Source organism: Caretta caretta, chromosome 6 (genome assembly GCF_965140235.1).
Source record: "Caretta caretta isolate rCarCar2 chromosome 6, rCarCar1.hap1, whole genome shotgun sequence".
Taxonomy (NCBI): Eukaryota; Metazoa; Chordata; order Testudines; family Cheloniidae; genus Caretta; species Caretta caretta.
This window is the reverse complement of record NC_134211.1, coordinates 123501226-123524016: the sequence shown is the minus strand read 5'-3', so window position 1 is coordinate 123524016 and position 22791 is coordinate 123501226. Positions and strand designations below refer to the sequence as shown.

At 41.9% G+C, this 22791-nt stretch overlaps 1 protein-coding gene and 1 long non-coding RNA gene across 6 annotated transcripts in view; both read right to left on the bottom strand.

Moving 5' to 3' along the window:
- Positions 1–69: 69 nt before the first annotated feature.
- LOC125637574 (uncharacterized) lies at positions 70–3758 on the bottom strand. Its single transcript, XR_007357001.2, has 2 exons — positions 3153–3758; positions 70–2755 (listed from the first exon to the last, which is right to left on the bottom strand). It is a non-coding gene; the product is annotated as an uncharacterized LOC125637574 (long non-coding RNA).
- Positions 3759–6287: 2529 nt separating this feature from the next.
- GMFB (glia maturation factor beta) overlaps positions 6288–22791 on the bottom strand; it is a 31294-nt gene continuing 14790 nt past the window's right edge. Inside the window, exons 1-8 of one of the 5 annotated variants that reach the window (XM_048852197.2) lie at positions 22098–22247; positions 19588–19944; positions 18063–18159; positions 17388–17437; positions 16385–16434; positions 15471–15553; positions 14015–14088; positions 6288–10520 (exon numbers count right to left, since the gene is read on the bottom strand). In XM_048852197.2, coding sequence (XP_048708154.1) covers positions 10449–10520; positions 14015–14088; positions 15471–15553; positions 16385–16434; positions 17388–17437; positions 18063–18159; positions 19588–19650 — 489 coding nt within the window. In that variant the 5' untranslated portion in view covers positions 19651–19944; positions 22098–22247 and the 3' untranslated portion in view covers positions 6288–10448. Of the gene's footprint in view, positions 10521–14014; positions 14089–15470; positions 15554–16384; positions 16435–17387; positions 17438–18062; positions 18160–19587; positions 19945–21628; positions 21775–22097; positions 22249–22791 lie in introns of those variants that run through there. The other 4 variants (XM_048852198.2, XM_048852199.2, XM_048852201.2 and 1 more) reach the window with 4 other exon arrangements.

Below are 22791 nucleotides of genomic sequence, written 5' to 3'. Positions count from 1 at the left end.
CTTATTCCTTCACCCACTTACTTCCCTGGTCCTTCTCGCATGAACAGAGAGCAACAATACCCGAAGTCCAAAGGTGCAAACAATTCAATGTTTATTGGGGTGAACTTCCAGCAAGCATGATTCCAGTTTCCTTTCTTAGTGTCCCCCTTCCCAGCTCTGACACCACAGAGCCTTACCTGTGTCCCTGTTCCCATTCCTGCCCTTAGCTAAACATGATTCCAATTTCCCCACCCCCATTCCCTGTTCCCATTTCCTCCCCACCCACACACTTCCTGATTGACTGCAGACTATATAGTAAAACTTGAGTTCTGCTTAGCTATACCTTAACCAATCATTTTACTGAAATTTAACTAACCAATCCTAACATATTGTAACATGATTTAACCAATTATATCCCACCACCTGAATTAGTTTACACCCAGCAAAATTAATTATACAGCAGACAGAAACAATCACAGAACCAGACAGATTGTACAGACAAACAATAGGGAAATGGGGACTACAGTGATCGAACAAAAAAGAAATGAGGATTTCACATCCTAGCTATTGATAAGTGAGTTCTTGCCAGACAGGATGCTATCAAATTAAATTTCCTTTTACATCTTCTAGGCACTTCCCTTTCTCTGGAGGCGATAGGCATTATCAGAACAGGATTGTATTCCTAACAGCCCAATAGCACCTTATTTCAATGCGACTAGTTTGGAATGGGAGGATCTGACCATTCGCTTCCCAGTTTATGGCTGCCTCTGCTGCTTAGCCAAAGATCTTAGCCTAAGCACAGGGCCTCAGACTGTCACAGTAAGAGAAGGCCCTTACACCGGCAGACAGTGATTTTGATTCTCTCTCTTTCTTTCTTTTATACCTCTATAACTAGCTAAGTGATAAGAATACACCAAAATTCTTAGAGTATAGGCATTTACAGACAGGCCTGAATATCTATATCCTAACACTCCACCCCTTTTTTTTCTTTTGGAATCCTCCTGCCCAGGTATCCCTGGAAAAGCATAAGACATATGGTGACATTTCCTGATAGGGCCAGGCATCAAGGTGGAAGGTGTCGATATTCCATTTGTCCCACTGCCCCTTGTGTAGTATAGTGCCCTGCACCTTCTCTCGTACGGGCATACCACACCTATTCCAATGAGTGTTCCAGACTTCCCATTAGAGTGGGCCTGGGTTGTCTAGTACACTGTAGGGTTTGGAGAGGTTATTACATTACTTATAGGTTATCTCCATATGCAATGTAACACAAGTACAGTTAACAATACAAAATCCACAGCAACACCGAGTCCTGACCACTGCAGTATGGTCCAACATCCAAGACACCCCCCAAACACTGCCCCTCCTTCTTTGACAGGGTCAAGATCATGTGTGTCCAGTTGCTAGCAGTTGCAACAAGCTGCTCCTGCAAGTTTTGCATGGTTTAGTCCATATCATAAGTCCACTGAATGTTCACAGAGAAATGGGTTATTGTCCAAACCAGCTTAACTACTTGGTATGGAATCAGGCAGTATGCCCTGGTTTGATTATTCACAGCAATAAGATTCACAGATCCATTTGTGCATCAAAGTCCAGATAGCAGCATGTAGATGGGTGTAGTTTGGTTATGGGCTGGTGTAATTGTGCCCCCAGTAATATGTACATTCCCAGCAAAACACCTTATACACAGTACACCCAATTGTCCACCCCTTGCATAGGCCATTGATCCTGCTCCTCCATAGTCATAGAAGAGGGGCACATCCAAACATCTTCTGTTGATTTACACTATTTTACACACCCCTCCATTGATTCCCAGTGAGCTCCTCCCCTGCTCATTATTTCCATAGGGCTTGTGGGGACCACCTTAGTTGCCATTCCATTTCCAGGTACCACGGTAGCTATTACATGGGTGCTGGCCTCCTAGCTGAGCATTTTGTATTCCCATACACATCTCCCCCCCAAGGTCAGCCTTTTGAAGCCATCCCCCACCCACATAATGAGATTTTCTGTTCATTAAAACAGAACAATGCTAGCAACAAGACAAACACCACAGACAAAACACAAAACACAGATCCATGGTATTGTTGGTTATTTTTCCAATGGCACCAGCTTGCTTGTAGAGTGTCTGAAAAACAAAAAACAATTTCCACACCCCCCCCGTGGGGACAGATTATTGCTTAATAATAAATAATAATAATAATAATAATACCACTTTCTTTTACAAATTTCCTTGCTAATTGCAGGAAAAACAGAAGAATTACCTCCAGGCTGTCCTTATTTTGTTCTATAGTCAGGCTAGTGAATTACCCCACTCACTGGTCATTTATGAAATTCATGAGGTGGTGTACCTCAGTTTCCCCTCTTGTATAACAGACCAAGTTTGCAATAGTTTCTCTGCTGTACCAAGCTTTAAGTTTATTCTCAGGTAATAGCTGAGAGACAGCTTCAGATTTTAGCACTGTACAAACACACACCCACCCCTTAAGGTTAACCTGTCCCCCTTATTTTTAGGCTTGACTTGTTTTTTCACCTCCCTTTCCTGGAGGGCCATAATCTAAGTCTTCTGGTAGCTTGTTTGCTGACCAGATGTATTCATTATTTGCAGCTCCTTTGTGCCCATCAGCTAGGTAATTTGCATTTACACAGTGGCTTACTAGCTTGCTTTTGGATCCAAAGCTATTAGCAGCTCAGAGACCGTCTTAAAAGGGAAACATTCCACTTCCACTAGAGTTCTGATTACTTTCCACTTTCATCCCCTACTCCAAAACACAGAGATCTGAAAAAGAAAGCACAACCTATTGTGGTTCCTTTTGGAACCCTAATAGGATTTTAATGAAGTACCATGTTTTATTTGCATTTCTTTTACCCCTTCTCCAATATACACTGCACATGTCCTGGGAAAATGCACATTCCTTCCATATAGTTCAACTTCCATAACGTTAGCCATATTAATTTTACACAAGGTGTAATTGCCTCCCCCATGCCCACAGAGTTTTCATGCACACCCACCAAAACAACAATCTGATCCCCCAGAGCCACCAAGGCTCAGTGTTCCCATCATTCCTCCCCATTTCCTTTTGCTGTGTACACACACAAAATTCTCTTTTGCCTAACATCCCTTGCACTGTGATTACTTTTTTTTTTTTTTTTTTTTTTAACACACACAACTGTACCTTGATTACACTTCCATCTTGTACAGTTAGGCACAACCAGGGGCAGCCAAGTTAAGTTCCAATAGAAACCCCTTCCATCCTTTAGTGATTTTGATTACATTACCCAATAGTCAAATAATTTTGATCAGATTCTCTCCCCGCCTGCTGCCTGCAGCAGTCCCTTTTAGACCATTTCTGTGGGAAAAGGGCCCATTTTCCCTCAGAATAGCTGTAAAGGCTTCTGGGGACAGAAGCCTAGTGGTGGTAGTAGCCACTCTACCTGACCCCCTTGGATAATTTAATTACCAAGCTTCCATCCAATGCGACTGCACAGAGTTGCACATAGAGTTACATTTATATAACTGCGTTTGATCATTAAACAAAAACTTCCTTCTTGTAACACCACAACTGTTATCTTTTACCATTTCCACAACTCCCAAATGTTTACTTTCCTCCAAACCCTGTATCGTCAATTTTTACAAAAGCTCTTTGTAACTTTTCACTCACTTCTTTAAATCACTTACTCCTACATTTAGTTCTTTAAGGTATCAGAGTAACAGCCGTGTTAGTCTGTATTCGCAAAAAGAAAAGGAATACTTGTGGCACCTTAGAGACTAACCAATTTATTTGAGCATACGCTTTCGTGAGCTACAGCTCACTTCATCGGATGCATACTGTGGAAAATACAGAAGATGTTTGTTTTTATACACACATCATGAAAAAATGGGTGTTTATCACTACAAAAGGTTCTCTCCCCCCACCCCACTGTTCTGCTGGTAATAGCTTATGTAAAGTGATCACTCCCCTTACAATGTGTATGATAATCAAGGTGGGCCATTTCCAGCACAAATTACCAGCAGGAGAGTGGGGTCGGGGGAGAGAAAACCTTTTGTAGTGATAAACACCCATTTTTTCATGATTTGTGTGTATAAAAAACAAACATCTTCTGTGGAAAATACAGTATGCATCCGATGAAATGAGCTGTAGCTCACGAAAGCTTATGCTCAAATAAATTGGTTAGTCTCTAAGGTGCCACAAGTCCTCCTTTTAAGGTAGTGCAATTTGTCTGTAACAACTTAGCCATCAAGTACAATTATTGCCACACAGCTGCCTTAACCTGTACTGTCTTTACCTTGAGACTGTTCAAAGAGGCAGTAAAATATTTGTCTCCATGGATGCCCATGAATCTTTTACTCCAAAAATTCCAGTGGAATACAGCAGCCCTCCCTCATACTTTGTCCAAAATAACCAAAAACATCTCACATAAGTATCCAAAGTACCCTCCATTAAAACTTCAGAAAAACAAAAAAGTGTGGAAAGGCAGCAGGAAGAGGTGGAAAGAAACCAATTAAACCTGTTACGTCAGTTTAGAGTCTAGGCTACCAGCAGCAAATTAAGTAAACTGAGAAAAAGAACGAAAAGAAGAAAAGGACATAGTTAGCTCTGAGCCAAGAGTAGGCTCCCTGGGTTGAAACAGTTGGGAACCCTTATCCCCAGGTTCTCATTCTGGCTCTGGGAGAAGAGTGGGGGTTGTTACCTGCTCCTGCAAACCCTGCCATTTTGCACTTTGAAACTTTCCCCTCCCCCTTCTTTCTCTCCATTCCCCCAGAACCAAGTCCCAGCTCCAGTCTCTAAAGGTAGTCTGTTAACTCTGCTTTTGACTTTAAACCCTGTTGTGCCAAATCATCTTTTAACTACCCCTAACTAATTTACAACCCTTCAGCAGCCCTTGCTGAAGCAGCACCAAACTTGAAAGATTACTGGCAGCTTCCCATAATGCTGCCCTTACTTCAAACCTCTCACAAGCAGACTGAAGTGTCTCCTTTCCCTGGAAGGCATTCAGTCCCCATGGGGAGGGACCTTCTTCAACTACCCATATACCAAGGAGGGTGGGCTCCTCAGCCACCCCCCATCCCTCTGGGTCCCCTAACACTTCCTCCATTTCCTTTTTAATCTCATCCCAGGTTGACCCCTGCACCTCGTATGGACCCTGGTTCTTCCTTATCCATTTATCCAAAAAGTCCTCTACCCTGGCTTGCCAGAACCCGCAACTACCATCACGAGAGTTCACTATACTCCCTCCAAGCAGCTGCGCGGACTGTCGGGGAGGGGGACTTACAGGCTGCCACTCACCTATCCAATACCATGCATCCGAGTCACCGGCACCAAGATGTTAGGGGGCTTATTCCCTAACTAGGAAGCAGGATCAATCAATAGCAGAGCTAGATCAAAAGGAAGAGGCAGGCAAGGAAGGGGGAAGTTTGGCTATGGCTATGTTACTGAGTTTACAGTGGCACTTCTGCACCACTATAGCGCTCCTAGGGTAGGCACTTTAAGTCGATGGGAGAGTGCTCTCCCATCAACTTAACTCCAGCCCCTGTAAGCAGCGGTAGCTAGGTCAGGGGGAGAAGCTCTCCTGCAGACATAGTGCTGTCCACACTGATGCTTAGGTCAGTGTAACTTACATCACTTCGGGGGTGTGTGGGGGTGTTAGCTTATTCACACTTCTAACTTATACCAACTTAAGCTGTGTGTACACATAAGCTAAGTTCAACAGCATAGCTTCCCCAGAATAATTTAGCTGGGAGCAGCAGGCAGGTTTATGGAATCAAAGCAATGAACCTGATCAACCCTGTCCATGGTTCCTTTAGAAGGGGGTCTAAGGACTGCTGCCCTGAAACCCCACACCTACGAGTATTATTTGTGCTAAGGCCCATTCTTGACTGGGTCATCTTTTACTCCCTTTGCACAGGTGTTACCATTCTGATTTGATCTTATTTTTACAGCAACCCAAGGCAATGGAGAATCATGATTCCATTTGCTTCCTCCAGCTGCGATGATGTTAGTTAAGGGCAACAGTTAGCCCTATTTTATGGAAGATGAAGCCTCACAGGGTTAAGAGGTAGAGTCCTCCCCAATTGCCACAGTCAACCTTGATCCCACAGGTGGAGGAGGAAAGAATCATGGCATGGCACCTGTACTCTTCCCACCCACCAGGTCCACTAGCTCCTTCTCTCCCCAGATGGGCCTACTCACAGTCCCAGCTGCTTACAAGAGAGAGTGGAATAAAGGCCTATTGTGGCTAGTTTGCACGTGGACCATGTCTTTAGACCTTGCCTAGCGTTCTGTAGGTAGCTAAAACAAGAAACAAAGTGATTTGAGTATTCACATTTTATTTAAACCAGTACAAGCACCATGCTGAGCAAAACATTTGGTTTAAAAATAAACATGCAGTATGAACTAGCAGAGACTAAATACCAGATGGAAGTTGTGCCAGTTATTGACATTAACAGTTACATGGAATTGTTAGATTAATAAGTTTGACCATCAATATTTCAAACCTCCTGATCATCTTTTAACATCCATAGCACTGGCAGCTTGCCTTGGCATACATAATCAGCACCCAAAGGTAACATTGTACGCCTGACCCAACGTAATAAATGCAAAGGAAGAAGTGGAGAGCTTCCACTCCCATCCCATTACAACTCACTATTGCAGTTTGAGCAGAATGTTTTGAGACATGCTTACATTCCAACGCACAACTGAGAAATCATGGAGCTTTTTTTTTAAAATCGGAATTCCCTTGCTTTTGCACATTTAACTTTGATCCTTAGCATTAATGTAACTTCTGGACTAAAAGCCATTTAAGACACAAAAATATCATCAGTGGGAATGTACAAGGCACATTTACACAATACATTGGAAAGGTGTAGGTCCCAGCATTATTGATATTCTGGTTTATCAAGGGAGGCATACATAGTACGAGAAATATTTTTAAACCACCAAATTTTTTCCACAAACATATGCAGTAGAACCAGTCCATCTTATGAAGTGAAAACATGCAAAAACTCTCATGCTTTAGTCAGTTTGGCTTTTTCTCACACATGGGATTACAAGAGATTCCTCCCCCTCCTCCCTGCCACATACACCTATTTGAAATTTAAAACAGCCAAATTAAGTGTGGCAGAAAAACTCCACCTGTTGGAGACCTCTAAAGTTTCTGGTCAGGAAACGTTTTTATGGTGGAGTTACTGACTCCTGAAAAAAAGCCAGAGTTTCTAATAGAAAATGCTGAGTGATCTTTAGCTACAAAGGTTAGCAAGTCTCATGATAATTAAAGCACTCTTCTGCCCCATGTTTTGAGTACTCTTTAGAGATCTCCGAAACACTGGCAGAGAAGAGAGGAGTTTGGTTACATCAGACTGGCATAAATTAAACTAACAATGATAAGCAAAGTTAGAATATACTGGCTTTCTGAACACCATGCATCTGCCTCCTGCTAATCTTCATGGGTAGCTGTAAAGAAAGGCAGTTTGAACAAGACTGGGCAGTTAGCGATATGACAGCATTACAAATCTCACATCCACAGTATAGATTTGAATGTGGTTAGTTATGCCTTTACTTTAAAAGTACTATAGTTCTGCACACTACCATATCTCAGAGCCAGTCCTGGGACCTTGAGAACTGGACAGTGAGCAGCAGGAGACAGTACAGTATCTTGACATATATGAAGTCTAGATTAGCCCTAAAACAGCAGCTGTTCTGCACAAGGACTCCCCACACAGTAGCTGCAGTTACTTCCTTCCCTTTTGCTGCAGAGCTGAGAAGACAGGGGACAAAGACAGCACCCTACTCCCACAACTTACAGAACATGCTGCCTGGTCCACCAAGGCTTTTAGGAATTCATTGCCTGTGTAGGCCCTACCCATCACAATAGTCTTCAGAACAGCCCCCATATGACTGGGAGTTAGGCAAAGGAGGTTCCTGAGGAGCAGCATAAAGGGAAGACTGTGGGGTATGGGGTGCAGTGGAGGGAAGACAGAAGATAGGGCAGCAGGAACATCTGAGATCTGAATGGGGTGGGTGGAATGGTGAAATGCTGAAGAAAGGAATGGGAAGAACTGAACAGGAGGAAGTGCTCTTGGTATTTGGAATCAAGGCAGGAGGAGACCATGTGCAGAGAACTGGTGACTCTCACAGAATCACTTACAAATTAAGTACAATTATAAGTTTAGTGCGGAAAACCCCATATTTTCATCTAAAGAGACAAACTAAGAACAGTTTTCTTGGCGGGGCACATTTCCCCCCTTTATGAGCATTCTTCCTGTGAAAGTGGCTACTGCCAGTCCAACATAGCGTACAAAGCACACTGGTCTGGTCAGGGGTTTACAAATCCCGGTTTCCCACCACAAGCTAGGCTGAATATTAGAGAATGTCATGGGCTCACAGCGCAAAGGGCAGTTTCTTTCTGCCCTACTGGACTTTGACATCACAATGCCTTAGAGTTCATGCAAGACAAGTGAAGCAAAACCTTCTAGTCTTATTTTTTTAATGGCTTTTGAAAGTAATACCAATTTAAAGACCAAAGCCTTATTTATACAAGTCTGCCACTAAAGAAACTGCTTCTCTTGATCTGTAGCACATGAGAAAGACAAAGGAACATTTTTACAATCAATACATGTTCTGTCCGGGGAAATGAGGAAATAATGTTGTTCCAGTTTAATATATCAACATAAGGATCTTATTTCCTCCAGTTAAAGTCATTTTTCCTACACTGAACTAATGGTCTTTCTCAATCACATCATCACTTCTGCACCTTGAAAAGCCCTCTTATGTCTGAGAGATGTGTGTATGAAGGAGGAATAAATCAATAAGTCAAGCTAAACATGAACTGCTGCTACTGAAGAGCACTGCATGGGTCCATGTGGTCTTCTTAAACAGAGTCATGTTTAATACTCTTACACAACATGTGCTTGCAAGCAAACATGCATTCTCCCAGCAAAGGTTTTACAGAATGTAATACTGGCCTCCCAATTTAACAACTGATTAATTCACTCCTCCCCACCAAAACACACACATTATTAGGGCAACTATACTTTAAGCTACAACTGTTCATGATTGGAAGCTGCTCATGAGAAACCACTTATTCAGTAGCATGACAAACACTCACGCGAGTCATAACTGAGATATTGTCACAGGAGTACCTGTTTGCCACTGCATGGGCTAAATAGGATATCCCAACTCAAACTACTATTCTACTTTAATATAAAAACAGACCCTTTAAAAGGTTAGTTTTTAGCAATATTATAAAAAGTACTATTTTCATATTAGAATTTTTGCTGTTTTACCAAAAAGAGATGAAACTTAAAGATTGAATGAGGTTACTTACGCACAGAAGTCCTAGCTGGAATGTAGTTTTGACTAACAAGCAATTAAGCTAGGAGACCTCCTTTCATTTAAAAAAAAAAAAAAAAAGATACAAGGTCTATATACGGCCAAGGTTTCTCAACAACAAAATCAGACTATTCTAAATCACTCACAAGACCTTAAGAGCTTTGAACTCCTGCACTCCCAGGTCTTTACTGAGGGGAGCAGATAGCTGGCATTTTAAGTCGAAGTGTGTTTTATTTTATAAATGTTTAGTTGCACCACTAGGCATTAGAAAACATGTTACTTAAACCATTTAACAAAGGTTAGTTTTTATCAAATTTGGAGTAAATAGTGTAAAATTTAGTCCTTTTTAAAGCTAACAAATTAAAGGCACACAGTATTAACAGGTGTTCATATAACAGGTAATGTGAGTGAAGAGGTTAATTTATAAATAGTGTAATACTAAGTCTTGCATGTAAAAATCCAGAATGCATGTAACCGATATTGTAATTAAGCCCTTAAGAGTTATAAAATAGTCTTATAGAAACTAGTTTATGACTGACTAGTTGTCATAGACCTTTGCCCTGAAATTTAGTTGGATTGACTCACAATCAACTGAGATACTCATTAAAATGAAAGAGAATCACTCCTGAAAAGTCCTAAAAAGAATTTTTTTCACGTTATTGGTCATATAAATACTTGGTTTCAGTTTAATATTAAACACTTCCATAGACTTTAATTTGGGAAATTCAAAAAAAATTCTCCATTTTAACAAGTGGCACTATGCTATTTTAACATATAAGCTGCTAGTATACAGTATCTGTCAAAGGGTGCATTTGCAGCTCAGGAAGTTAGTGTCAGCTTCCAAATGTTTGTAAAATCGTTAACAGTTTCTGAACTGAACTGGAGTAATTATAGAAATATTAGTCACAAGAGTGCAAAAAGAGAATCCCTGCAGAGAAGTATTCCCCTTTAGAGTTATACACAAGGAAACACTTCGCAAAGTTTTACTTCAAGGAGACTAATCTTCCTCCCCTTGCCCAAACTTTGTACTAGAAATATACTGCAGGAAACTGCTGTAAATACAGTGCATTTTTAGGCATTAGTATTCATGTCTGGTTCCAGTATTGTCAGGATGGTATATAAATACTTAATATAGAGGTTCTCTTAATGGAAGTAGCCCAGTTTCTCACGCAGCCACTCTTCAGTTAGGTCTTCTGTATTTCTTATTTCAAATACCTAAAACAAAATGGCATTAGGTTAAATATTTACATTCCAGTACTTGGAAGAACAGAACACATTACACCACACTTCTATTGATAAAATGCATTAGTGTACTTTTAAAAAATAGTCACGATACACTAGGAATCATCATGTTAACATTTTGCTTCATGCACATTTTTGCAAGGACAGGTTAAGAACCTTGAATAAAATGCGAGACTAATGGAAATACATGTTACAGTTTGATCAAGTTAGGGAGAGCCATAATTCCTGTTTCTGGGACTTGCTACTTCATTTGTAGCTCTCTTAAGATTCTACATTATATATAGGATAAGGATATAACATAAGCAAACAATCTTTTAAGTGACTCTGAAGTGGTATGGTCAGCCACAGCTCAGGGATGCTAATATATTTACTACAATATGTGAAGGTTCTTCCTGTTTGCAATACAATTACTATATTCTGGGCTGAATTAACTGAAGCCTTTTAAGTTTTTTCAGCCCATGATTAAGAACAACTTGTAAACTGGCAGAATCCTCAAAATATCACCATAATATTTTGCTCATCTGTTACTTAAAGGTACCTTGTCAGTACGCATTGTTGATTTAAGTATTAAATACATACAAAGACTTGGAGAGTTTTTAGTAAGGCCTTGATACAGCAAATGAAACAGAAACAAGTACACCATTCCCTGCTCAGTACACACCCAGCAGGAAAGGATCTCTGGATTTTGATACTGGCACAGAATAGATTAATTTTACACTACTCCACTCCAGTTGGAATCCTTGGGCATCACTCAAAAGAGGTACAATCTTTTTAGGACAGTCAATTGCCAAGTCAATATAAAACAATGTTTCATCAATAACATGTCCACAGAGCCTGGAGAACATTCTGTTATCTAATGCAAGCAAGATAAAAAAATTGAAGTTGTGGAGAATCAAGTTAGAATTATTAGCAAGAAAAGACATACTATATACCAAGAGAAGACCGCACGATATTTTGACCATACTATTAAGACCAATGTGAAATTGTAAGTCACATTTTCAGCACTATACACGTACTTGTGTACACGTGCACGCGCGGAGCGCTATGTTGACACTACAGTATTCAGCTGACAGTAAAAGGGACAACAAAATACATAAAATCCCCAGTGAATTTACCTATTGCTGGGCACGAATCACCTGTTTACTGCTCCCCATCCATTCTACCTTCTTAGTAATCCCCAAGTTTGTTTTTTTTATTTAGGTCTTGTTTTTTTAAATTTTTTTGTCCCTTTGTTTATTTCCACTTTTGCACCATCTTTTTCTTGCTTTCTATCCTCCCAAGCCCAATCTACAGACACAGATTCTCATGTTCAATCTGTTATTCACTGCTGTCTACTGGCATATTGATTTGTTAAGTAAAGGATGGGAAAAAAGATCAATATGATAGCACAGACTAGCATAACAGACACTAGGCTAATCTACCAAGAAGTGGGGTAAGTCGATTAAGTCATGTACAAGAGTCAGATCAGGAGAGGCCTTAGCATGAGCCAGAATTAAATGAAGCTTCTGTAAGAGGTATGAATAAAGCATATTTAAAATCTAAATCTGAAGCAGAAAGTTAACACCCCGACCTGGGTATGGAGTGGGGTCAGTTCTAGAAGAACAAATCTGACTCTATTCCTTGGCCCTCTTTCAGGCAGTTTTCAAATGGTTTGTGGTTCTTGCCAAAAAAAGGGTAAACCCCACATGCAGCTGGTCTCTAGCTTCCCTTGCCTCTGGAAACCTGACCGTCTTCCCCATTCACCAAGTAGATGAGCTGTGCATAGCCCAAGTTCACCTTTCTCCTCAGGGGATCCCATCCCTTGTCCCCCCTCTTTTCTGTTCTCATGCCTCAGTTCCTTCCAAGCCTATGAAACAGTCTCCTTCTGCCAAAACAAACAGCCAGCTCTCTAAAGCCTGCTTCCTCCCACTTATCCCCTTCAACTGTATAAGATTTACAAAGGTAGCAACCAAGATAGGAAGGGGAAGAGAACAGCAGAATAGCTCCTGTGAGTTTCAGCATTAACTTCCAGCTGTACTGCAGGTGTCCGGGGCAGATTTTATAACCTCCTATTTCTGACCCAACAGTGTCAGAACCAACCATCCAACCGGATGATGCTTCTGCAATTGGCCTAGAAACACTGAGTTGGCAATAAAGTTGGCAAGACCCATTCTACCATTGTTAGAAAAGACGCCTAAGGTGTTTCATGCTTCAGTGATGGTTATGAAGGGTTCACCACAATAAGGCACATTAAGTGAGGGTAATTAGCCACTGCAACAGCTTATCAAGAGATGGAGGTTCTACCACATCATTTGAAAGCTTTAAATCAAGATAATGTACTTCTATTAAAAACATCCTAGTTCAACCATGAATTACAGTGAATTACATGAATTACACTGCCAGAATTACTAGGTGAAGGTCAATGTCCTGTGCTATATAACAAATCAGATTAGAGGACTGCAATGGTCCCTTCTAGTCTTAATCTAAGAATGTCAAAGGTATAAAGCCTAAAAAGGGAGGAATTTTTTTTAGCAAACATGTGGCACCTACATACTGGCAGGGAGATGGAAAAGCCTTATGAGATCAGCTAGTCTACGTTCTAGGGTTAGCTATTACCATGTTATTAACCGAAAACAAGCTTCTGCCTTGTTTAGATTGTGTTTTGAAGTCTGAGGCATATGCAAATCAATAGCGTCATACCCCCAGAATCTAGGAGAGGAAAGAGCGGTTAGGGCACTGATACAGGAAACCCAATTCGATTACCTGCTCCATCATGTGTGACCTTTGGCAAGTCAATTAATCTTTTTGGGGAAAATAATGCTTTTCTACCTCTCAAGAATATTATAAAGAATAAATAGCATGAAGCACTTTGAAATCTACTGATCAAGACTGCTATTAAAACAGGCATTATTTACATTTTCTCACCTATTATAATATAGGTAACACTTGTGTCCAGTTGATCAGTGGGTCTCCCACTCTTGCCTTCTCATCTGTTCCAGTTATATAATACCGAGAGCTACAATACTATAACTACAGAAGAGCTAAAGCCCAGCCAATGTGCATTAGCCCTAGCCTGCAATCACACTGTAGACTTCATCTTATCCTAGAATATTCTATTTTGTAAATAGGATGGCCTTTTTATCCTCCTGACCTGACAAATTGTGTTAACTATTATTAAAATACCCTCTAACAGTTAGAGACACTTTAGATAATGCTCCACAAGCATTCGTTCTCCCTGTCCCCTAATTAAAAACAAAAACAAAAACACCCCACATCCATAAAATCTCCATGCTTACTCCCCTCTTTCTTTAGGCTTCCTGCAAGATAGACACCTGCTGAATGCAATTTAAAACATGCAAGAACATAATGATTCTGTTGTATTGTGTACATGTGAGAGACTAGCAAGATACTGTTCTATCTTATGTACACTCACATTCTGCTTTTTATGAAAGATTCTTGCAACTGGTCAGCTAGATATTAAATTATACCTTAGTGAGTTCAGCTGTCTGTACAAGCTTATTCTTGCTCCCAGCGTACATCATCTGTTGTTCAGGCTTGCATCCTGTAGTTGTGGAGAAGGAAAGCAAAGCTGTGTTGGACAGTTTGACTGAAATCCATTAACAAGATTTTTTTTAAAATCCAGCTTGTATACCAGAAGTTTCCAATCAACAGAATGACCCAATTGTTTCTTTGTACACAGTATCATCTTTTAATGTTGTTTTGAATATTTAGTACTTGTCAAGACTATATTAAAGTGATATGAAAGTGGGTTGGATTGGTCGTCATATCTAGCGGTGTCTGTAGTTCTGCTTACAACTGTACTCGAGAGAGCAAGATAACTATTAAGCTTAATGGTATCACAATTCAAACTTCAGCGCCAGCAAAGCAGAGGCTAAACCCATTACCTCTTCCTGCTATCTTATATTCTGCAAGAGCATGAAAGCAAGTTACCTTTGCTGCTGTTTCTAATAGATTCCCATTTCCTCCTGAACTACAGATGCAGTTTTATCTGAGTGCAGCCACAAATCTTGCACAATATCTTTCAGGGCAAAACAAAAAAATAAACTGATTGGACAAAAAAAAAAAATAACCAGCTTTATTTCATTTAGCAAGCCATCTATGTCCTGACTCTTTGTATAGTTTTAGCCAAACACTGAAAATAGAGAGGAACTTCTAGAAACAAAATCTAGAGATACAATAATTACAGAAATGAATTTTAGGTAAGGTCTCCCATGAAGCATCTCACCATTGGTCGAGCTCTCACAGAGCAGAACCTAATACCGCAGGCGTAGTTTAGAACTTGTTACAGAAATGAACTACTGAAGATACAGAAAAGATGTGGACTTTTATTGCTAAACTTTAACACCCACCTGGTTATTCTAGCAGGCAGAGTAGTGAAGGGTAAAATAATGCACTCTCTCGAGGATCACAATGTAATTTAATAGCTGCAGAAAGCCACCCTATTATAATTCAGAACGTGCAGACTGATCTCAAGAGGCCCAATTCATTCCCTGTGTATAACCAGAGCTTGTAACAAAGTGGAGGTGCTGAGCTGGCTTTTTTCCTCCGCATTCCTAGGTTTCTTCAGGGCCACTCGGTCCCTGGTACAGACTAAGGCAGCCTGAGAGTTGCTCTAATGTGGGTCTCAGCTGCAAGAGCTGTTCTGGCAGCTGGGACACAGGAATATTTGACATCCTGTAGGAGGTAGCATACAACTGGCTCTGTGCCTGCCAGGAACTCCCCTCCAAAGAATTTTGTCAGGAAGCCATTACTGTGAATTTGCAACCCCTTTGTGTCAGAGTTGGGCCAGAGGGTACATACTGACAAATTTGGCCTTAAGTGTGAAAAACACTGATCTTAAGCATTAGGCCTTTTTTGTTTCTTAGATACAAGAACTTCCACATTTATAGGATATAGGAACGGCTATTCACAATGTTCACTCACCAACTGGACTGGAGAAGATAAAGCACAATGGATAAGAAACTCTTCCATCATCATGCTGATACTTGTAACTATACACAATGAATGTTTTCCTGAGGTTAAAGAAACTAAAAAAAATACAACTCTTTGATCTCTTAGAACATAATCCTTACATTCATTAGCTGAGCTTGATATAGGCAAAATAAATCTCTTTGCTGTCTGTTCTAAAAGATGCTTACATTTATCAATTTCTGTACTGTTTCATCTTGGTTTCTCTTCTGATTTGAGTTTGAGCCATTGGAGGATTTACCCTGCTTTTCAGTAACATAACCCCCATCTGAGACAGGTGTTTGTGTGAATATTTTGTAAAATAAATGTTAGTTCTCAATATTGTCCTTTTCACTATAAAGTCCTTTCCCAAGGATTTCTCTCTACAATGTTTTAAATATCTGCTTATGAAGTATCAGCTAAATAGATTTCTTTTTCTAAAGAGAATTTTTGCTGCTCTTTGAATGCTATCTTTGCAAACTATTTGTTGGTAGCTCTTTGCACATCAAACATTGGATGGTGGTGTGTTTTGCTAACCGTTAAATGCAGAATCTATAGCTAAAGTGTTAGATTTAAATCTTTCTGTTGTATTAATGTGCTGAATGTCCCTGCAAAAGAGCAGACTGAAAGCCATTCAAAACATGGTGAAAGTAACCAAATCTTAGAAGTAGAGACTTCACTATACCATTGTACAAGTCTTTGCTAAGAAATGGCATAGGACTACAGAATAGATCATGAAAATTAATCAATTTTTGAATTAACGTAGGGAGAATTTCCACTGTAGGCAAATACCCGTTTGGGAAAAAAAAAAATTCAATTTCCAATGTATTTTAGATTTAATTTTTTTCCAGTAAACAAAACAATGCTAGCAACATTAGAAAAAAGGATATCGAGGTTGTCTCTCAGGCAGCTCATCTTTTAGTTCATCAGGGGAAATGCCCTAGTAATATTAAAACACAAGCAGTCTTTAAATAGGTGAACTCAGACCTACACACTATACAGGCTAGAGTACAAAGGTCATGGGAGTAAGAGACACTGCTACATTTACAGTTATATATCTACAATTTAACTGAGAACAATCCTATGGGAACAGTCATAGGAAGATTCCACCGTTAAATGATTGCTAAACTGATTTAGTAATTTTGTATAAGAGATTTAATGTTAATAAAAAAAAAATCTGTTTAGGAAACTGACGTTTTGTGGCTCCATTCTAGTCTTAGATATACTGACACTCACCACATATTTCAATCCCAGCTACTGAACACGAGTGTGCAAGATTTGCTACAACCAGCAATACAAACGGATCTTGAAATCTAGCCCTTGGGACCAGTTCCTGGACTAGTGAACAAGCCAAACAATTCACAGTGGCCAATATTCCTCTTCAAATATTATATTTAACATTCTGGGAAAGAGGTAAAAGTTATTTCTCAAATCATTGCATAAGATTTTGTGTTGTGTGGGCTGACACTACACACTGAGATAAAGTTATTACGCCACCTGTCTACAGGGATTAACACAATCCTAACTTCTAACTAATGGCAGGTCAATGTAGAGTCCAGAGTGCAAGTCAGCAAAAGGCTCAGCAAGAATTCTTCCAGAGAGCCAGCAAATGGAGAGAGAGATGCTTTTTGCCTAATTTTGATTCAAATATAATTTAATTAACATTTTAAAGCTTAAACTGTTTTGTTTAGATAATTAGCAGTACAATTGCTACCATACAGCTCAATTAATAGCGTATCATGCTTCACCTGCAGAGTAACCATGCATTTGAAGGAGGTTCATGACCCAAATAAGATTAACAGTTTGAAAACAATTTGACACTAAGACAGTACCTCAGTGGCAACAATACATGGCAAGCTGAAGATATTCTTATTTACAGTTCATTTAACAAACCTCATGCTCCTCATCCAGTACCACCAGCTGCTTATCCTTGTCAATCTTCACTATAATAAAAACATAACATAGGTGAACTGTGCATCTATAGGGGGCTCTGTCTCCACCCCCCCCTTTTTTTTATTAAAGGTTAAAATTGCAACTTTTCTAGAATTACATGCATATAATAATCAGCTTTTTATTTAACCCACCTACTGCATTATCTTGTATTTTCACTCCCTCCTCTTCTCCCCCGCCCCCTCTGACAACGATCAGTGAGTGGAATTCTGGCCCCACAGAAGTCAATGGGAGTTTTAACTTCAGTGCAGTCAAGACTTCTCCCCCAAAACTTTGTTACAAAACTAGTCTACTTTAAGCATGTCAAATAAACTTAAGAGGATCAAGTCTTGGCTTTTTCTCCACCTTCTTGCAGCCAGTGGTAGACTTTTTCCCCACTTTAAGTAGTGTTTAAGCACATAAGTATTTCTATTATCAGCAAGTGTAACAGCTTTTATTCTGAAAGCTTTAGTTCCATACTATAAAATAATGTTCTATTGTTAAGAGGGAATGGGAAAATATCAAAGTTAGTGGTATAGTAGAAGCATAGTCCACACCATTTTGCTGCAGCAGCTAAAAATTATCAAAGAGATTTTCTGTAAGACCTTGTAGCTTTTGTTGGCAATGATTTTAGCTTACTTATAATGGCAGCATTGTTGGTTTCTTTGCGAAACCGGAATTTTCTCAACTTTTCCACCAGATCTTCAGCAACATCACAAACCACCAGAGATTCACTCTAAAAAAAAATATATATATATTTCAGTTAACAAAAAGGAACTACCCCCATCCTCCCAAAATTATATAACTACATGAAATTAGTTGAAGATTCAGAACATGCAGAAAGAGACAATATAAAGGATTAAACACAGTGAAAAATGGACTTGCAATACACAAGAAACAAATCTTGTCTTATCTTTTCATACTGGGCCAAAAAAGGAAAGTTAAATATCAGAAAAATGTGGACCAAATGTCTTTACATATTTATTCCTGAAGTCAGAAAATAATTTCTATACTTTTACCGTATCTAGCAATCCTGTTTCTGCAACTTACAAGTTAAAATCATGAATCAGATATGCAACTGATTTTGCAAGTTTAGTCCTGAAATAAGACACCCTATTAAATACACATGTAATACACTAATGCCAGTACAGCACTGTGAATATTTAAAATAATAAGAGTTGTTAATATTTCAGTAGCATCTAGAGGCCCCAATCAGGGGCCTCTTGTGCTAGGTATGAAAGCAGAATTCCAAACCTTCAAATTTGGCCTACATGCAAAGTGTTTAACAAACTATATTAAATGAAAAAAAGTGTGCATTTTCCCTATTATATTTACAAGTCACTTTTTTTGAAAACTTAGACTTAGTGAAGTCTAAAATGAAGTATTAGAAAAATTATCCTACTGAAGGTGAGAAAGAAAGTAATCAGTTCCTTCACAGATAGCCCTCTGAGTTCTAAACCATTTTACATATAATTTGTAATTGCACCACACCAACCACTGCCCATTTCCTGCACCACTCTTTATACACACTCCCTCGTGGGTCTTGTTGTAACAGTCAGATCCACCGCTCAGCAAATGTTCTGTCACCACAGGTAGCTTTGACTGAATGCCAAGCATATCAGAACACCGTTGCCAAGCAGAAGGAATAAGAAGTAGTTCACCATCTTTAGCTAAATTTTACTACTGTAGCCACCATACATAGGAGTTTCCTTTATACACTCACTCCTGAGAAATCAGGGCTAACAAAATCCATATATAAAGCTAAATGATCACATTATGAAGAGCAAGTCTTAAAGGAATAAATTAGAGTTTAGAAAGATACTGAAGTAAGGTTCTGAACCCATATGCAACTACACGAAAGTACTAGTCCACTTATCTTAGTTTACATATAGCTTCCTCTGTCCATAAAGACGACTTTGTCAGGAATTAGTTACGGAGGGGAAGTCCCATGAATGTTTCTTTGCAACTACTCAGACGTGCCAGAACTTTTTTGCTGGGGTGGTTTAATTAAACCTTATCTTTAAATAAGAGTCAACAATTCTAAAATTATTGAAGGCAGACACACTAAATGAATCATTCAGTAAAAGAAATCATCACGAGTTTAGTGATCAGAAGAAATTTTATCTTTAAACTCAGGCCTCGAGCAGTTTATCAGACACCTTACCAGAGGCCAATACTGAAGATAGGAGGGTCTCCTCACTAAAAAAGTAGCAAGGGCAAACGTCATCCAAGCATTCTTCTGCTGTCTCTAGTCTCTGATGAAGATGGAGTCCAAGATGCAGCCTCTGGAAAGGTGTCTTGAGTTTGTTCCCTATGACTGCTGGAATGGAGACTTCTTCCTCCACTTATGCGTCTGTTGTGATGGCACTCTACTACTTTACTCTTTCTCAGGCTCCTGGCTGCTGCAAGGATGAGGATGATGGCTGTGTGCTTGTTTCCCCAGACCATTTTGGATCATCCTCACTCACAGGCTAGTATTAGCATCTACTTCGGCCTGCTGTCATAGTAGTATAGTTCTATTCTGAAAGTCATTAAACACGGCATTGTGATCCATGTTCATTGTTTCTAAATGATACTTTCAAAATGGAAACATTTGATGTGCAGTAAGACAGTTTTTCCAACACCACAAACTCAATTTGGGATGAGAGGCTATCTAGGTTCTTTTCTTTCCAACATAAATAGTAAACCAAGTACTGCAGGCCAAACCACTTGTGCAATCCCCTGGGGTTCCACAGGTGGCTCAAATTAGCCCTGTAAATAGAATTAAACAATTCTGTTTGCAATACATGAGGAACATAATCCAGTTCACTACTCCCTGTTGGCTATGCTGGCTCTCCAGCACTAGAGGTAAACCTAAATATTATGCTTTCACTAAAGCCAGCAGAGCTATGACTGACTACGCAGAGAGCAAATCTGCTGAGTGAGGGGGTGCCTTTTTTTTAAAAAAAAAAAAACTATGTCCCTTTTCTGGCTAGAGCCACACCTTAAATTCTTCAGAAACCGATAGCTCAGCCAGCTGCCCTCCTCCCAACTGATCACAGAAGAGTGACTTTTCGAAGTGTTTACACAGAAATGTTTTCATATTGCAATGTCTGTAGGAAGACAGGATGGAAACCTGTTAAGACTTAGTCACACTGTTTTCATATCCCTCCTCCCCATAGACACACATAGAGCCACAAATGGTCACTTTTTAGCAACACACCAAGGGTAAGCAAGAAGCTGAGACATGCATGTTTCAACTGAAGCCTTTGTCTTCAGTTACAGTGGAACTAGAAGAACTTCTCATTGTGTGACCTTTCTGAACTCTACCTCAAGAAAAAAGGGATACAGCTTTCTCAGGAGTCATGTAAGATCATGACTACTTTAGTTTACATACACAGTATCATTTTAGAACAGTTTCTCCCCTTTCACGCCTCCACCTAACAAAAGTTACGACAAAGTAGCAAATTCAAAAGGGAGTGAAAAACGGCGATGCACTAGCAGCGACTCTAGAGACCATACTTCCAGGATTCCACCTTTTCTGTCCCCTTTAGACCCTGCCCATTTGGCTTCAGGTACAATTTTTGCTCCATCTATACAAGGTTGTCACTCTGAAGCCCAGAATGTTTGTTGAGTCAGCATGAAGCAATGGAAATAGCTACAAGCATGGCTGAGAGTTTTTTGTTCCAAATATCATTAGGTTCAACCATTACTAGGATTTGCAGTAAATTTTTAAGCTTTGCCATTTTGAGGTTATAAATTACACTCACGGCAAGGTATCTATCCATCCCATACCAAGACTCCAAGACCATTGTGATATCAGACAACTCAGACAACCGCCGCCATGGACTCTACAACTAATTTCCATAAAATAATTCCATGGATTCTATGAAGGAGACTGCGCAGATGGTGGATTACTTGGCCCAGCTGCCAGTTCTTCCAAGACTGGCACCCACACAATAACTCCACACACACACACACACACGCACCCCCGCCCCATTCGGCGCCCACACAACTCTCTCAGCACCAACACAACCCACACACACAATAACGCGAAACACACCTAGCCCCTCACTGCAGCAGCGCCCCCCTTCACTTGCCACCTGTGCGCATGAATTTTCAACCCCCCCCCCGCCCCCCAATCCAGACACAAGTCAGCACAACCGGCACACATCACAGCCCCAGGCACACCCAGCCCCTAAGGGCAGCGCGCCCCCTCCCCTCACTTGCGCAGATCGCCGTCACGCAGCGCAGCCCCAGCACAGAGCCACGCAACGCTCCCCGCATCAGCGCCCGGCCTGCCCGGGCGGCGGAGTCGCCATGGACGCAGCGGCGGGCCGGGCTGAGCGCTCGCTCTGTCCCGCGGGGCCCCGGCGTCAGCCGCCGCTGCGACCCAGGGGCCCCTGCGGCCCGCTTCCGACGCCCCCCGGCCGCAGGGTGCGGGTGGGCCCCCGAGCGACACGCCGGCTCGCCGACGGGCCCTGGGGGCGGCCGCTTGGGGCTGGGCCGGGCGCCCCGGGGCTGCCAGGCGAAGGGCCCCCAGGGCAGGGCAGCTGCGAGCGGCCAGGCCTCCCTCATCCGCTCCCTCCGCGGGCGGGGCGGGGGTCGCCAGCAACTGCCCTGCCCGGCAGCCCCTCCGCGGGCGGACTTCGCCGGGGCCGGGCGGGCACCGCTCCCTCAGGCGGCTCCACTCACCATTGTGCGCCTGCAGCAGCCCCGTCCGCTCGCCCTTTAAGAACGAGAGCGCCGCCGTCCAGCTCCCGGCGGCTGGCTCCACTGCGCCTGCGCCGGGCGGCTCGCGAGCCAATCCGCGAGGCCGGCCGGAGCGGACTGCGGGCTTCACCCGGCTACGGGACGCGGGGAAGTTCATGCCCCCCCTGGCGGAGCGTTGAGCTGGTGCTCCCGGGCTCAGGGGGCGGGGCCCCATGCGCTGAGAGGGCAGGGGGCGCGGCCCAGGGGGTGGGGGCACGTGCAGGGTGGGGTTGGTCCCACGCTGAGCCCTCGAGAGGCCGTCTAGGCCCCATAGCTGTGGACAGAGGAGAGTTGTGAAAGCACAGCATCTTGTGACAGCACCATGGCATCCCGTCCCGCCCCGAGTCCCCGTGCGAGGGCAGCCCATCACAGCCCCGGGACATCCCGCCCTGAGTCCCCGTGCGACAGCAGCCCATCACAGCCCCATGGCATCCCGTCCCGCCCCGAGTCCCTGTGCGACGGCAGCGCATCACAGCCCCGGGACATCCCGTCCCGCCCCGAGTCCCTGTGCGACGGCAGCCCATCACAGCCCCGGGACATCCCGCCCCGAGTCCCCGTGCGATGGCAGCCCATCACAGCCCCATGGCATCCTGTCCCACCCCGAGTCCCCGTGCGACGGCAGCGCATCACAGCCCCG